Below are 16219 nucleotides of genomic sequence, written 5' to 3' on the forward strand. Positions count from 1 at the left end.
GCTTCGGATGATGCATGCATTTAACAAATAATGTATCAAGTCTTGAATATTGAATTCAAAGGAGATGGGAAAATTTAAACCAGAAGAGGATCTGCTATGATGTCTGTTTTAGGCTGAATTAAACATATTTAGCCTATGTTCAATCATCCTAGCTTTCATTCACTTTTTATGTAGTTTGCAAACTGAATTATCTGATGCCTTTTCTCACAATACTCTAGGCAAGATATGTACTCGTACTCCCCTATACTCTTGATTTACCTTTTGATCAATATATCTGTTTTCTTCAATTGCTGATCTTTTAGAGTGGTCACATGAGGAAGAAGATGCTGAAGGAAGTCTTCGCAGCAAACAGCTGGTATCTTGTTGCTGGCGATCAATAAACTGCTTCATAAAACTTTCCCTTGTGAAGAAATAGAGGATATTGACACATTAAAACCCCAAGAAGAGTTAATATTTGGTTTTCCTTACAACATATCATAATCCATTAGTGCTGAGATGGATAAACTCCTGACAAAAAGTTGTACTGGGGTATACATGTATAAATGAACAGAGTGCCAGAACAACTGATAAAACTTGAATTGATTTATTAAAGAAATTCATAACTGAATTGAGAGTTGGATCTCTTGCATGTAGATTAAAAAAGGTATTTATTTATTTATTTATCTACCAATTAATGTGCTAAATATTTCAAGTGCCTTTTGCAGTTTTCAGCTCTTCTGAGCTCATTAAACAGCAAGTTGTTGCTTCAATGTAAATCAAATGCTGATATAATCCAAAGGAAACATACTCTCTGCATGAAATTCTTTCTTGAAGATTTCAAACAACATCTGTTCATATAACTGCTTTGAATGTCAGTATTAAGATGCTTCAGCAATTCTGTGCCTCACATATGCCATGTTTAAAAAGCAGAAGCATTTCTGTTTACAACTATACACTCATCTTGCCATATTTTAAGTTCAGTAGAGTTGCTTCTTTCCAGTGTAAACTATGTCAAAACTAATTTTTCTCTGGAGAGATATTTCTACATAGTACAATAGCTTCAGATTTAAAGATATGATTTGCTAGTGCTAGTTTGAAGTCTGTTTCAGTAGTTAACAGGATCATGAGTGGGTACAGAATATGCTGGGAAAAACACAACTAGAAAGAAATACCAAAAAAGACTAGGAATGCTCTCCATATATAATCAAACAGTACTTTGACACTAGAAGCAAATCACCTTTGATTGTTTCCTTGAGGTTTGGAAGGTTGCTTTTCCTGACCCTTCTGACCAACATTATTCTTTTTACTCAGCTAAGGTACTGCAAACAGGTCAAACCAGTTGACTTAGCTTCCTTGTGAATTTAATCAAAAGAAATGTAACCTCGAGAGACCCAGAACAATGGCAGCAATCTTTCACATCATCCTCTCTTCTGGCATGCACTTGTTGAGGATATTGAAATGGACATGGAGAGGATCTGTTCAGCCAGCTTGAGCTGTTTTAGCAGACTTTGCAGCCTGTATATATTAGAACAGCTTTTGGATTTCTGTCAGATTTCTTTGACACCAAGGAAAAATAATCGTACTCTAATTGATGATCACATATTCGTAGAATGATTCGGGTTTGAAGAGACCTTAGAGATCATCTTGTTCCACCCTGCCTGCCATGGGAAGGGAATACCTTCCACTAGACCAGGTTGCTCACAGCTCCAGCCAGCCTGGCCTTGAACACTTCCAGGGATGGAGCATCTATAACTTCTCTGGGCAATCTTTTCCAGTACTTCACCACCCCCACAGTAAAGAATGATCAGTGAGTATTTAGTGATCTTTAAAGATCACCTGATCTTTAGTTAACGTGAGTTTCACAGGTGGTAATTATACAAATACAAACATGGGATGAGATCATCACAGGCTAAAGGGTATTAGATGGTCTGTTTTATCCTCTCTAATAGTTTGCTGTAAGTTCACCCCAGCTTTAAAAACCTACGTGAGGATCCACTAGACTGCTAGTTGTCTTTGTCTTTGTGAAACTAAATCCAAATAAAAGAGGAGAATCAACACACTTTTCAATTATATTGTACTTGCGTCAGTTCTGATCAATCTAGCTGCTTTCATGAATGAAGTATTAGGAATGCTAGGATTGCTGTCCCTCAAAGGAGAGAAATTAGGTATACCCAAAATGCCACATCTTTTGAATAATTTGTTAATTCTGTTTCATTTCTTATTCTGAACTATTTGCCTAACACACAAGAAAAAAAGAAGTTAAATATTCTGGGAGTTATGTAGCCCCAGAAAAGTTTACAGCATGCTAGCAGAGGAAATATTTCAATACCTTATTTTTGGAACTGTGAAATCTGAAGGAAGCTTCGAGATTTTCACCATTTGTGGCCTGTTTGGAAATTTTTCAAAGATGCGTAGACGCAAGGGAAGCTTCTCCTTTGTATCTGCATTAGCTTCACTTTGCTTTAGCTGAAAACAAAGAAATAAATAAAAACCAAAAAAACAAACAAACAAACAAAAAAAAAACAGAAAAGGAAATTTTGCTCTGTAATATCCCACTCATTTTCCAGAATTCAAATAATAACAATGGCTATCATCTAAAGAAACAGAAGATGGCAGCAAAGACCTACAGAATGCAAATTTGATATGCGTTAGTGGCTTGTGCTAGAAGATTACAAATGCCTAACAGACCATGCCTTTAACTGAAAGACATAAAATGGGAGGATTGCTAATAATTTTAATTTTGAAATACAAAGCATATTTATGTCATGTTTAATAAGCTTATTTCTATGTTTTCTTCATGGATTTTTATACTCATGATCTTTTCTTATTAGGCACATCTTCCTATATATGCTGACAGCTCTTTGATTCTCAAAGACAACACAGACTTTAAAAGGCAGGAATTTTAAGATAATCCATCTCCCAGAACACAAAATAACAGGACAATTACATTTAGATGAGTATTTTAAGTAATGACAAAGGACTCAAAAGAATCTATCTACATCAGCGATACTTGGCTATGCATTTATAATTATCCACAGTTATTCAAAGGAATACCACTCATCCAAATACAGAAAAGGCAGATCTATCTATGTGGACAGGTGATGGCTAAATAAATTATATAAGATAAACCAGATATGATATAGAGATATGATTCCTGAATACTGATTATCTTATGTAGCAATTCAGGTGTGTTACTGCAACAAAAATTCCAAGTCAAAAAGAAGCAGTGAAATTAATTTTCACATCCATTTTAAACTGTATGTGTATTGTATACTATTCCAGAAAGCATCCAACTGAAATTTCAATTCTTCTTCTCACTCCTGCTTGTAAGCAGAGGATTAGAAGCTTGAATTTTAAAAGACATTTTCACCATTAGCACCTGAAGGGAATACTGCTTATAGACATCAGTTACAGATTTTTACCAGGGGCAATTGCCCAGGAATTCAAACAGAGCTTTAACTCTTATTTGCCCTGCCTAGGGAAATGCATGCTCCCACAGCATGCTATAGAAGAAAAAGTGCTCTGCTGCACTCTCATGCTATCAGCAACATCACCACTTCCAGACACAGGACAGTTTAAAATGAAAATCAGTTCATATTCAGTCGGATAGAAGTTGTCACGTGGACTGAAAACTGAAGAAAACTGAACAGCTACAAACAAAGCCTAATGATTAATGGTAAAGCTGATTCAGAATAAAAGGGAAATGTTGCATAAATCTGTATTGTGTCCAGTCCTGTTTCATTGCTTTATTAATGATCCTTAAAAGGAAGAAATGATGACATTAGTGCACATGATATTGAAATGCGAGGAGTTGCAAATACCACATTGAACAAGGAAAAGGACACATTCAGAAACAATGGCAGGAAATAAGAGACTGAAAAAATACTAGATAAAGAGTAGAAACTAAGCAAGAACTCGAACCTCAATATAGCATCAAAAGGCCAATTTGGGCACCAATTGCATTACCAGCCAAAGGTTATGTTCACAACCAAGCTCTGTTGGTTAGATATTACAGAGGTATGAAAAATGATACAGAAGTTCCCAGCTCCTCTCTGTGCTGCTTTGAAGAGAAAATATCTGGGTATGCATTAATTTCTAAATGCCATTTTACCATTTTCTCACTGACAAGACAAAATAGTGCTGAAAAGAGCCATGAAACCAGGGGAGGGCTGTGTAAACCAACTGAGACAAGGGAGAAAAACAAGAGAAAGACTAAAGGGTCCAAATATTTATTTCCCATTTACCACAACTGATAATAAAGTAAAAGCAGGGGAGATTAAGTTTATGTAAGAAATTTACGTAAGAAATATTTGAAAACAAATTACTTCAAGAATACAATAATGTACACCAAATAAAGGAATGAGAGAACGAAATTCAGAAAAATACTTTCTAGGATGAGAATAAAGATCACTAGCTTTATGGGGAAATCTCTGAGTGTTCAGAGAAATCTCCTGAGGGAAGTGCCTCATCATTTCAAAATCAGACTAGTCAGAACCCCTGAAATGTCACAGTATTGCCAAAAGAAATCTTTCACTGAAAAGGAAATAAATTGGATAATCTAGCAGGGCTTTTCTGCAACTTTGTACTGTTGAAAGCTCTGTGAGAGATTATTTTTAGAGGGAAAAAGGTTTCCAATTTCTGACACTTGTTTTTCAATAAGAAAACATTGCACAAATATGCATATTTTTGGCACAGACAATGTCACTTACAGCTATGAACTCCTGTTTTCATAAGTCAGTGTATAAGAATAGAGAGCATTGCAATGTTGTCTGAAGTTTTAGTGCAGGACAGAGCAGGGAGATATTGAAAACAGGAAACTCTACAATTCAAAAGGTAAAAAAGGGGATAGGAGAATGATTTAAGATAGGCTTTAAAACAACCTAAAGTCAAAACATTTCTATAGAATATCTCCAATTACTCATGCTGTGATAATATTACATATTGGGGAGTGTGAGGCATTTAGCTTCCCTGAGTTCTTCTCCATGCACTTAGGGTGTAATTGTTGCTCCACATGACACACATCCTGTTTTGTATTGCTGCTTAGAACCTTTATTTTTCAACTTTCTCTAACACTTGACAAACATATTTTTAAAGGTACAGGATTATTTGAAATGGGGGTATGATGGTACAAAATGTTTCTAGCAACAGCTAGACCCAAATAAAATATCTGGACATTTTTCTCTATGATTTTTAGGTTTTCTTTATTACTCTTACTATTGACAAGGAAATGCATACTGGCTTGATTTACTCTGCAGCCCAAGAGCTTACGAGGAATGTTCAACAATATTTTGTCAGCCTGGCCTGGATAAATTCTCTTGTGGATGGCAAAGCCATTAAAATCTGTAAAGCCATTGAAGAAATTTTTGTCTATCTCACTACTTATATGCTACTTGAGTTTACAGGAGCAGATTTAATGGCACAACGCACACAGTACAACTGTCTACTCTGAACACATACCAGATGCACTTTTCCATATGGCACCTAAATGCTGAGGAATGTCAGAAAGGATATTTTAATTTGGAATTCCTGTGGTTGTTTGAATAATACTTACAGGTCCCTGAACACCAAGCTCTCCCTGATCTGTTCACATAATTGTCTTAATCCAAAAGACGGTTGTGAGAAAGGCGGTCTTAAAGGTGAAGAGAATGTTTGTGTGTTCCTTTTCTCACCGAAAGGCATTATGACCAAGTCTCCATTTGGTTTGGAGCAGTCTGAAGTCTAAATCAGCACTTCTTGTCTTCTGGTTCAGTTTATGTGCTGTATTGGTAAGCAAACCAGATTCTTCTGTCTTCTGGTTCAGTTTATGTACTGTATTGGTAAGCAAACCAGATTCTTCTTGGAGGAAACAAAACCACAGGCTCCACCTTGGTTCCACTAAAATGCAGTACAGGCTTAAGGATCACAAGCAATGGCTGGTCCTTAGGGTGGCTTTGAACCCCATGTGTGATGGGACAGGTAGTCCAGTGTGAGACTGAATCTGTTCTGAAGAAAACCCTTCTGACCTGCATGCACTGTGAATAGGGTGGCAGTAGACGTTGCTTTATTCTACCAATTCTCTACAATGGCACAGGTGTTATGTGGTATAGTCTCAACCACACTACTTATTGCAGCTTCAGTTGTAAATTTATTTTTGACTTCAAGGATTCCTTACAAAAATCACCTCTAGTATAATTAAGATCTGGGCCTTAGAAATGAGGAGAACTTGTAAGTGGTTGTCCTAAATACACACAGCAGGATGAATGGTAAAAAGTGGAAGACTGTGAAAGTCAGGGCACAATAAAGGAGACAGCAAGTAATGACTATGCATGAGAAAAAGGGCCACCCAAATAGTAATCACTGTAAATGTGGTCAGGGTGAAAGTAGTGAGTTCTTTTAAAGTGCATACCACAACTCCTTTAATAGCAGAGTTGCTGAAAAATCACTAGAGAATCGGAATGAGACAATCATCAGGAGCTGATTAGGAGAGCTGCATTTCCATAATCTCTCCCTGTGTTTGGCAGAAGAGACATGCCACAGTGCATTTCAGATATTCAGGTGAATGCAAGGCAGTGTCACACCTGCCCTCCAACTGACATCCTTTCCTGTTGGAAGCAGGATGTGAGAAGTGTCTGCCCATTCAGAACGCTCATGATTTTCTCAGGTGGAAGCTGACAGTCTGAAAGGTGGAAGTGCTCCAGGGTCTGGTAATATGACCAAGATCACTTGAACAGTTCAAAGGGTAAGCTAACATGAGTATCTCGTAATATCACCAATTTGCATTTAGGGACAGAAACAACCCCAAAAGTACAGTAATTCCATGGCCATAAGGCGCATCCTTATGACTAAAATTTTCCCCCGAAGCCAGAAGTGCACCTTATAGTCCGGTGCGCTTTATATGATCTACAAAGTTCGGAAATTTGCAAACGCAGAAGTGAGAGCTGCGAGCCGTGTGGGGAGCCGGCAGGGCCACAGCTGCCAGGTGGAGGCGGGGCTGCACCCCGGCAGGTATAGCCCGACCCCGTGCAGGCGGGGAGGAGCCTCGGCAGGGATGCCCCGGCCCCATGGAGGTGGGGATGAGCCCTGGCAGGCATGCCCCGGCCCCATGGAAGCAGGGAGGAGCCCCGGCAGGCTTGTCCCGGCCCCATGGAGGGGACATGGAGGGGCAGCAGGCATAGCCCGGCCCCGGGGAGGGGGCACAGAGGGACGGTGGGCATAGCCCGGCCCCGGGGAGGCAGCATGGAGGGGCGGTGGGCACAGACCGGCCCCCCCGGGTACAGGCGGGCCTGGGGGCCTGCAGCGCCCCTCCTGCGAGGTACAGGTGGGCCCGGGGGTCAATGGCTGCCGGGTTGAGGAGGGGCCTCGTCCAGCAACTGCGCGGGGGGAGCTGGGGGCAGAGCCTCGCTGCAAAAAAAAAAAAGTGCGCCCTATAGTCCGGTGTGCCTTATCTGATCTACAAAGTTGCGAATTTTGCCGACTCCCGGGGGGTGCGCCTTATGGTCCAGTGTGCCTTATGGTTGTGAAATTGCTGTATTGATCTTGCCAAAACAAACCAAAAGCTCAAATTTAAAACATTGAATGAGTTTCTAAGACATCAACATTTTGGTGTGAACATGCTAAAGGAGATACAGAATTAACCATCAACCCTAATGATCATGGGTAGGGTAAGATCTACCCATTCTAACTTTTTGTTTTGTTCTCTATTCATTTAGCTCTGATCATGGAAGAGGTGCCAGTAACACCCAAAACTGAAAGAGTGAAAGATGCAGTTTTCATGTGGTGTATGAGGCAAGTGCATGTGGAACTCACTTAAACACTCTGTAAGTATTTCAATGAAATCAAATGATTTAAAAGAATATACAGCAATATACAAAATATACAGCTCTAACTCTTTTGTTTCAGCTGACAGGCTGAAATGAATAATTCCAAATTAAAAGCTTTGCCACTGATGTCCACGCAACCTATTTAGGAACTGGCCAGCTGCCCAGAATACAGTAGTTTCACGAATACAAGCCGCACGGATTATAAGCCGCACTTCCGGTGCCTCGACAATGTTGCTGTCTTTGTCAATAGATAAGCCGCACCCCGAATATTAGCCGCACTTTCGTTCGTCGCGAGAATCCGTGCGCAGCTTTCACAAATTGGCCAATTAGTAACAGGATCGCGGCATAGCGGGCTTTACTGGCTCGGGGCGGGGCCAGGAAGGCTCGGCCCGCTCATGGTTGCCGACGGGGCCGGGTAGCCCAGCTCAGCGCCACGGCTCGGCGGGGCTGGCCGGGTGGTGCTGCCGCCGCCGCCGGGCTCGCTGGCCCCCCTCTCCCGTCAGCACCGCCCCGCTGCCGCGTTCCCTAGCCCTGCCGGCGGGCTGCCGCCGCCCGGCTCGGCGGCCGCGCCGCGTTCCCTAGCCCTGCCGGCGGGCTGCCGCCGCCCGGCTCGCTGGCCGCGCCGCGTTCCCTAGCCCTGCCGGCGGCCTGCCGCCGCCGGGCTCGCTGGCCCCCCTCTCCCGTCAGCACCGCCCCGCTGCCGCGTTACCTAGCCCTGCCGGCGGGCTGCCGCCGCCCGGCTCGCTGGCCGCGCCGCGTTCCCTAGCCCTGCTGGCGGGCTGCCGCCGCCGCCGCCCGGCTCGGTGGCCGCGCCGCGCCGCGTTCCCTAGCCCTGCCGGCGGGCTGCCGCCGCCGCCGCCCGGCTCGGTGGCCGCGCCGCGCCGCGTTCCCTAGCCCTGCCGGCGGCCTGCCGCCGCCACCGCCCGGCTCGCTGGCCGCGCCGCGTTCCCTAGCCCTGCCGGCGGCCTGCCGCTGCCCGGCTCGCTGGCCGCGCCGCGTTCCCTAGCCCTGCCGGCGGCCTGCCGCCGCCCGGCTCGCTGGCCGCGCCGCGTTCCCTAGCCCTGCCAGCGGGCCAGGCACTGCCGCCGCTGGCAGGCATGCCGGCCGCCTTGCCGCTGCGTTGTTTACGTAGTCGCCCTGCCGGCGGGCCAGGCACTGCCGCCGCTGGCAGGCATGCCGGCCGCGTCGCCGCTGCATTGTTTACGTAGTCGCCCTGCCGGCGGGCCAGGCACTGCTGCCGCTGGCAGGCATGCCGGCCGCGTTGCCGCTGCGTTGTTTACGTAGTCGCCCTGCCGGCGGGCCAGGCACTGCCGCCGCTGGCAGGCATGCCGGCCGCGTCGCTGCTGCGTTGTTTACGTAGTTGCCCTGCCGGCGGGCCAGGCACTGCCGCCGCTGCCAGGCTCGCTGGCCGCCCCCTCCCATCTGCACCGCCGCCGCGTTTCCTCGCCCTGGCCGGCACTGCAGGCCCACGCACCGCCGGGCTCCCCCACGCTGCTGGCCCCGATTCTGCTGGGCTTCCCCCGCTGCCAGGCAGCCCCACCCGTCGGCCTTCCTGCTTCTGCCATGCTCCCCTGCACTGCTAGCCCCAGTTCTCCCGGGCTCCCCCGCCCTGCTGACCCGGGCTCTGCCACCCTCCCTGCCCTGCCCTGCTGGCTCAGGCTCAGCCGCCCGCCCCCCACACTGCAGGCCCCGCCTCTGCCAGGCTTTCCCACCTCTGCCGGGGCCGGCCGGGCTCCAGCTTGGCTTGGGGCTGCCGCGGGCTCTCACTTCCGTGTTGGCAGCTTTTAGAATTTTGTTAATAGATTAGCCGCCCCGGAATATTAGCCGCACTTCCGGGTTTCCACCAAAATTTTGGTCAAATTGGTGCGGCTTGTATTCGTGAAATTACTGTAATTTCATGGTGACTGAAAAGTTCAAACCTTTTGCCAAAGTTCAGGAGGTCTCACTCAAGCTTGATTTTAAATTAATATTGTTTGGTACATCACAGTGCACTGCTAAATATCAACATTATTCACTGCAAGTCTTCTTTAGTGGGTGTATTTGAAGAATAAAATGACAATACAGCATCTGCATTGCATGCTTAGCAGGATATCATGTGCTCCAACACCAAACACTTTGAGCAAAAGAGTGCACATGGATGAAAGACATTACAGACTGATACCAGCACTCAACCAACAGCTTTGCAGAATTTTTTATTTATCCAAGTTCTCAGATTTACTATCACCTTTGTCTTGTCAAGAGGAGCTTTGAATAAAACCCAAGTAATTAGCATTAAATGACATTTATTAAAAAACTGAAAATCACATAGGCAGATTAAATGAGCTTCTTTTTTCCTTTCTGTTATTCTGAAATCCTATGGACCTGGCAAATTTTTAGACATGAATGAGCTATATTAAAGGAAGATATGCATATGAGTAAGCTGTCATACCACACACTCAGATTTGTCATCAAATTGTAACACCATTTTTGTACCTGCATTTGATTTAAAATTCAACACAAATCAAATGTACAGTTACTATGATTTACACCTGCAATTTTGTTTACAATGAAAAAGAAATGTTGATTTTGTTGGACTACCCTGCACCATGAAATAAAAGGAAGGTAAAATCAACCTGGAAATTAGTGTAAAAAATTGAATAAATAGAATTTGGGTAAAACTAACACCTGCAGTCTTAAAAATAAGTATTTATGAAGTGTAGATCTTATTAGTATGTCTAAAGTGATATATAAAAGGCTGAAAAATGTCTAACCCCTTGCCTAAAGTCACATGGCACATGGTGACTTCAAGCCATAATATTCACCTCCTGTTTCTTCCAGGCCCTATGTGGTGGCCATGAGACATACTGTAATTACCAGTTATTTTTCTCCAGGTTTTCCAATTCTTCAAGGCATCTGAAACAACATGTGAGCTTTTGTGTCAATTCCCCTACACAGAACTTTTGTAGGATGACATTTGGGTTGGGCATTGTCTAATTTAGAGGCAGTTTGGTGGCAGGTGGGAAAGCACAGCAGAACTGTGTGTCTTAGAGTCCAACCTGGTGGACCTTGTCTCTTCTTTCTTTGAAAGCAGTCTCTCAGTTAAAATACTACTTGAACTATATCAAAGTATTGTCTGGAATAAAGTACCAGCAGCTACAGGAGAGAGCCAGCAGTGAGGGAAAGGTTTTGCAGTATGCACTGACAAATGTTCAATGTTTAAGCTTGCTCTCTTGTCCTCTTTTACTGCTTAGATTCACCAGAAGTGAATTTTGCCCTTTGGGTTCACCTAAACAAAGGGGACATTGCAAGCAATAAAAAATTCTCCCATGTAGGTATGGTTAAATAGAACCTAAATTGATTTTGGAACCTCATGTTCAGCACTGGCATGAGGAATTTTTGGTGAAATTCATACCAGAAGCTATCACAGTGGTGCTGGCATTCAGAGTAGAGACTGCACTATTGATAATGTAAGAGTAAAATAAACTGAAAAAGTTCCTGACAGATGGAGGAACCAGACTACATGCATCATCAGCACAATATCTGTTTTTTTAATAAACAACTTCTCTCTGTTACAGGGTTTATATGCTATGTAGTACGGTTTGGTGCTCTGACTGCTATGTCCTAGCTTTTCATTTAGATACCTTTTTCTTCAGTTTCGCATTAAGTCTTCCAAATTTAGCAGATATTGAGTAAGATTTCACAAATGTGGGATTTTTAATAACTTCCTTCTAATAATTGTAGGTCCTATCAGTTCTTCAGGAACAAATGCTGCTGACAAGATATGATTCCAATTCAAATAATGGAAAACTTATCTAGCAAAATTTGGCTAAGATATAGTCTGTTCATCTAAAAGAAGACAGGAATCCAAATTTTCATAGTTTCCCTGTGATCAACTGGGATAAATAGGATAAATTTTTCAGATCTATTACTTCATACCAACTACAGACTGGCAAACATTGCTACATGGTTTACACTTCAGCCTAATTTCCAAATATTTTTACGTCTGCAGGGGCAAGTACTATAGAAGTAAAAGAAAATGGGTAATCCAATATTCCGTGCTGTCAGAGCTTGTAATCAGGCCCCAGGAATGTGCTAACCAGAACAGATTCAACCTTCTTGCCTTTAGACTGAAGTAGCCACCTAAATTCATTTAGTTATGTTTTTATAGTCAAAAGTGATGAAGAGACACTTGTAGAGGTCAGTTCAGATCTTGGGTTGGCTATTTATTTCACACATATTTACTTTTTTTCCATTGACTAAATAGGGAACTTGAATTCAGTATGTTTCTTAAATCAGATGCCTGACTCCCAATGTTAGGCAGGATGAATCCAGGCCACAGCATCTATGACAGCATTCATCTCAGCTAATGACAGACCTTCAAATGGGAAGTAAGCTGTACAATCATCAAGGCACTTCTTACATTCAACTGGAAATGGTCTCTCCAGATACTGGCTCATCCCATACTAACACACACGTGAGACAAGCAAGATGAGAACTTGACCTGAGAACTGGAATAAGATTGCCCAATTGTGTTACACTGTTAGCAAGACTGACTGCATGCTTTCTGCTTTGGCCAGCTAGCACTCTCCCTGATCATGCCTGAGCACAGTGTGGCACTTATCCCAACTGGACATGTTCCCGGTAGGCAGTATGGGCACTTCCTTTTAAATGGTAGGTAGTTTTGGGAGAGGAAGATCACTTTGCTGTATGTACAAGCCAGGCTGTGCCAGCTGGCCAGCTTTAAAGACAGAGAGCATGTCTTGGACAGCTTTCTCTCTTGATACAGAATGGCTAAATTACTGTCTTTGAGAAGATGCTTCGGTGTAAGGAAGATAAACCAGTTTATAGATTCATTGAATCATTTAGGTTGGAAAAGCCCTGTAAGAGCATAGACTCAAACCCTAGATCTAACTGTCAGTATTTATCTTAGATAAGATACACCATACCTTTATTTTAAAACAGTTCGGGGGTAGGTACATATTTTGATGGATAGTTTAAAAAGATAATGGAAATGAAGCATAAATTTAATGACAACATGCCTAACTCTTTTAATAGCCATTTCACATATAAATGCCATAATGAATACAAAAAATACCATTTTCATATTCATTATTTTTTTCTTGGGATAAGTAGCATTTATATTTTTGTTTCCATATAAAGGTTAGTGAGTTACAAAAAAAAATATCCATTATAATAGAAAATGTATTATATGCTCCATTTCACCAGGGGAAACTTCTTGAGACTTCATGTAAACTAGGTATCATTATTTGTTATGAACTATATATGCAATGAACAACAAGCAACTAAAATATTTTCAAGTGAACAAAAGCACAAGATGTATGAATTCTGCTCTTTTACAAATGTACCCATTCAATATTGACTAGTTACGTGTTCATCTTCAAGATTCAGGGTAAAATTCATTACAACCTGAAAGGGTGCTTCTGCATGGGAAGCAAAAAAATTGCCATTGCAAGACAATACAGACACTCTTAATATTTGCTTTCCTATTCTAGTTTCTACAAAAAGAAAGATTGCCAGAGATAGTTTTGCAAATGGTCCTTATCTAAATGTAGCTGAGACACACATCTTCACCTGCCCTGCCATGTTTACATGGAAACAGAGCCAATCTAGGAAACTGCAATTGTGGGCTGACTTTCAAAGGTTCTCACCACAGGTAGCTCCCGTTTTTGCAAAAAAGAGCTGAAGCCACTCAGTGAACCAGGTCGTGATTGACTGAGGAAGTTATCATCTTGACTTTCTTTTAGGATACAGACAGCAAGAGGTATTTAAAATACTGAAGAGCAGAGGTCATAGGGAAAAATGACTCAACCTGCAGAGAATGTGTATATCCCTGCCCATAGTTTAACAAAGGAAGGTAACTTTACCTCTTAGGTCTTCTTAGTACCTAATTATAGAAAGCCTGAATTTTTTCCCATACATGCAAAACTTTGATTCCATGTGATTTGTATAGGCTGCTCTATGCATTGTATGGGGTACTACATAAGATAAGTCACCACTAAACCGGAAGGGACAGAAGGCATATCCAACTTGACTCACTGCTTAGTTTCCTTCATAGTAGCTGACATGGGGCTGTGTTTTGCATTCTCGCTGCAAGCAGTGCTGACATCATAGGGATGTTTTCCTTATTGTTCTGCAGCTCTTCAACAGAATCAAGGCCTCTTCTGCCTCTCCACCAGCAAGGAGGCTGGGGATGCACAAGAGGTTAGGAGCTGACCCCAGCTGACCAAAGGGATATTCCAGACCATATGGCATTCTGCTCAGTGTATAAAGCTGGGGAAAGAAGAAGGATGGGGGGATGTTTGCAATGATGGTATCTCTTTTCCCAAGTCACTGTTACATACAATGGAAGATGGCTTCCTTAGGAATGACTGTACACCTGCCTGTCCATGGCAAATAGTGAATAAATCCTTATTTTGCTTTGCTTGCATGTCTGGGTTTTGCTTTACCTATTCAACTCTCTGTATCTCAGTCCATGAGTTTTTCTCACTTTTACTCTTCTGATTCTTAGAGTGAGAAAGCAACTGTGTGTCTGGCAATAAATCTTGACACATAACTTTGCTACATGAACCTAATTCCAATTTTCAATCCAACGTATATAATCCATATGAATTTGTGAGTACTGCCTGAGGTGGAAGCAGTTATGTGTAGAGGCTGAAAAATATTTGTCACAGACTGTGATGTAGGTGCTTGTGCAGCAGATGGCATTTTGTTTCTGTTGGCTGTGGCAGTGCAAAGCTGTGCTTCCTTCTTTTTAGGTGTGCTACTCTGTGTTTGGACATTTATAAATAGACACTTTGCTGCCACAGACCAATATTACACTACCTTCTAACACACAAATGATCTCTACAAAGACCTGAAAGATGACCTACTGTAGTCAGGACAAGAATGTTTAATTTGAAGCATGGAACACAATTCCAATGAGATACCAGATAAATATTCCTAAAAATCAAATTACACAAGTACCAAATATGATAACGAGATCATTATTCTTGTTCTAATTCACAGGAGTAATCAAACATCAACCACAGTGCACAGTACTTTTTTTGTACTTTTTTTCCACTTTTTTTCCAAGTGCTTTTATTATAAACACTATTATCATGTGCATTTGTTTCCTTAAATGTATTCAGCTAAATACACAGGTGGCTGTACACTTGATCTGATCTCCATGTAATTGGATTTGTTTGGGATTACCACATTGGAGAGGGTCTGTGGAGGGGCCACAGAAATTTATTCTGTAATGTAGTTCTAGAGAATATAAAGGAACATTCTTCACAAAGAGACTTAGAAGACAAGAAGCAAAGAATAAGCCATTTGCTTAATGATAAAGAGTCTCTCTATATAGAACAAAGCAATTCTTCATTATGAAGACAACCACTGGAATAAGTTGCCTAGACAAGCCAAGGAAGTTTTATCACTGGAGATGTCCTGGAGCTGACCTGACAGGACTCAGGGTAACATCATCCAATGGTCTGCTTTCAATACAGGTGTTCTTCTGAAGTCCCTTCCAGCACAGACTTTTTTAATGAGTCTATGATTTGCTGATATCTATGAACTGCAGGACAACAGATAATTATGCTCTTCAGTTTTACTGTTGTGCATAGGCATATATCATGTCTTAATAACTTCTACTTTTTTTCAAGTCATTACTGGGCTCTATCAGAGTCTCTGAGAACATAATAAATACAACTTAGATTTGAGTTTTTGCCATCCATATAGTGGAGTAATTTTTACAATCAAATATCTTAGAAAATATAACTGAACTTGAGAAAAAATTCACAGATGCAGCTAAGGCCAGAATTCAGGACATTTCTTTAAACAGGACAGACTTTCTCTTCGCACAAATTAACTACCCCTTGTCTTTTTGGAGATGGTTGGTTTGTTCATTTTGAACTACAGGCAGAACATTTAATTTGACATAAGTGGCCTGAGTTTTAGAGTCATTACAGTTTACTCAGTATTTTTATAGATTTTTTTACAGTACAGAAATTCAGATAGAAGATTTATTTTACTAAAGGACATGCAGAGACAAACCTATGCAACTGGTAATTGGGAGGTCACAAAGGCTGTTCCAAACTACTTCTGAAGCCTTCTTGGTTGGGCTAGATGAAAACAAAAATAATTTTGTGTTCTTGGCTGCCCTTTCTCCCACACAGGTTTGCTGATGAAGTTTTAGCCAGGGCTAGATTCCTGAGTGCTGTTATTCCCTTTCACAAGAGATGGAGATTGTTTTCTTTGTATCCTTGCAGTTATGGACTGTTTCTTTAAAGAGAAAGATATGTGTAAGAATTCTCCATTCTGAAATAGTGCTCATTGGATATTATGCAGCAAAATCCTGCAAGCTTCCTCCTCTTCTGTCACATTTTTAAAAGAGTGCCCAGTCCATTCTTGAGAAACTATAAAAGGAGAAATCCTCTGAATTCTAAGTGGAAGTGATTGTCTTA

General features: G+C 42.1%; 1 protein-coding gene across 1 annotated transcript in view; it reads right to left on the reverse strand.

Annotated features, from left to right (window-relative positions):
- NALCN (sodium leak channel, non-selective) overlaps nt 1–16219 on the reverse strand; it is a 235583-nt gene that overhangs the window by 56067 nt on the left and 163297 nt on the right. The window contains 2 exon segments of the mRNA XM_033051319.1: nt 259–400; nt 2309–2445. Of these exon segments, the coding sequence (XP_032907210.1) occupies nt 259–400; nt 2309–2445 (279 nt within the window).

The sequence above is a fragment of the Catharus ustulatus genome, chromosome 2 (genome assembly GCF_009819885.2).
Source record: "Catharus ustulatus isolate bCatUst1 chromosome 2, bCatUst1.pri.v2, whole genome shotgun sequence".
Classification (NCBI taxonomy): domain Eukaryota; kingdom Metazoa; phylum Chordata; class Aves; order Passeriformes; family Turdidae; genus Catharus; species Catharus ustulatus.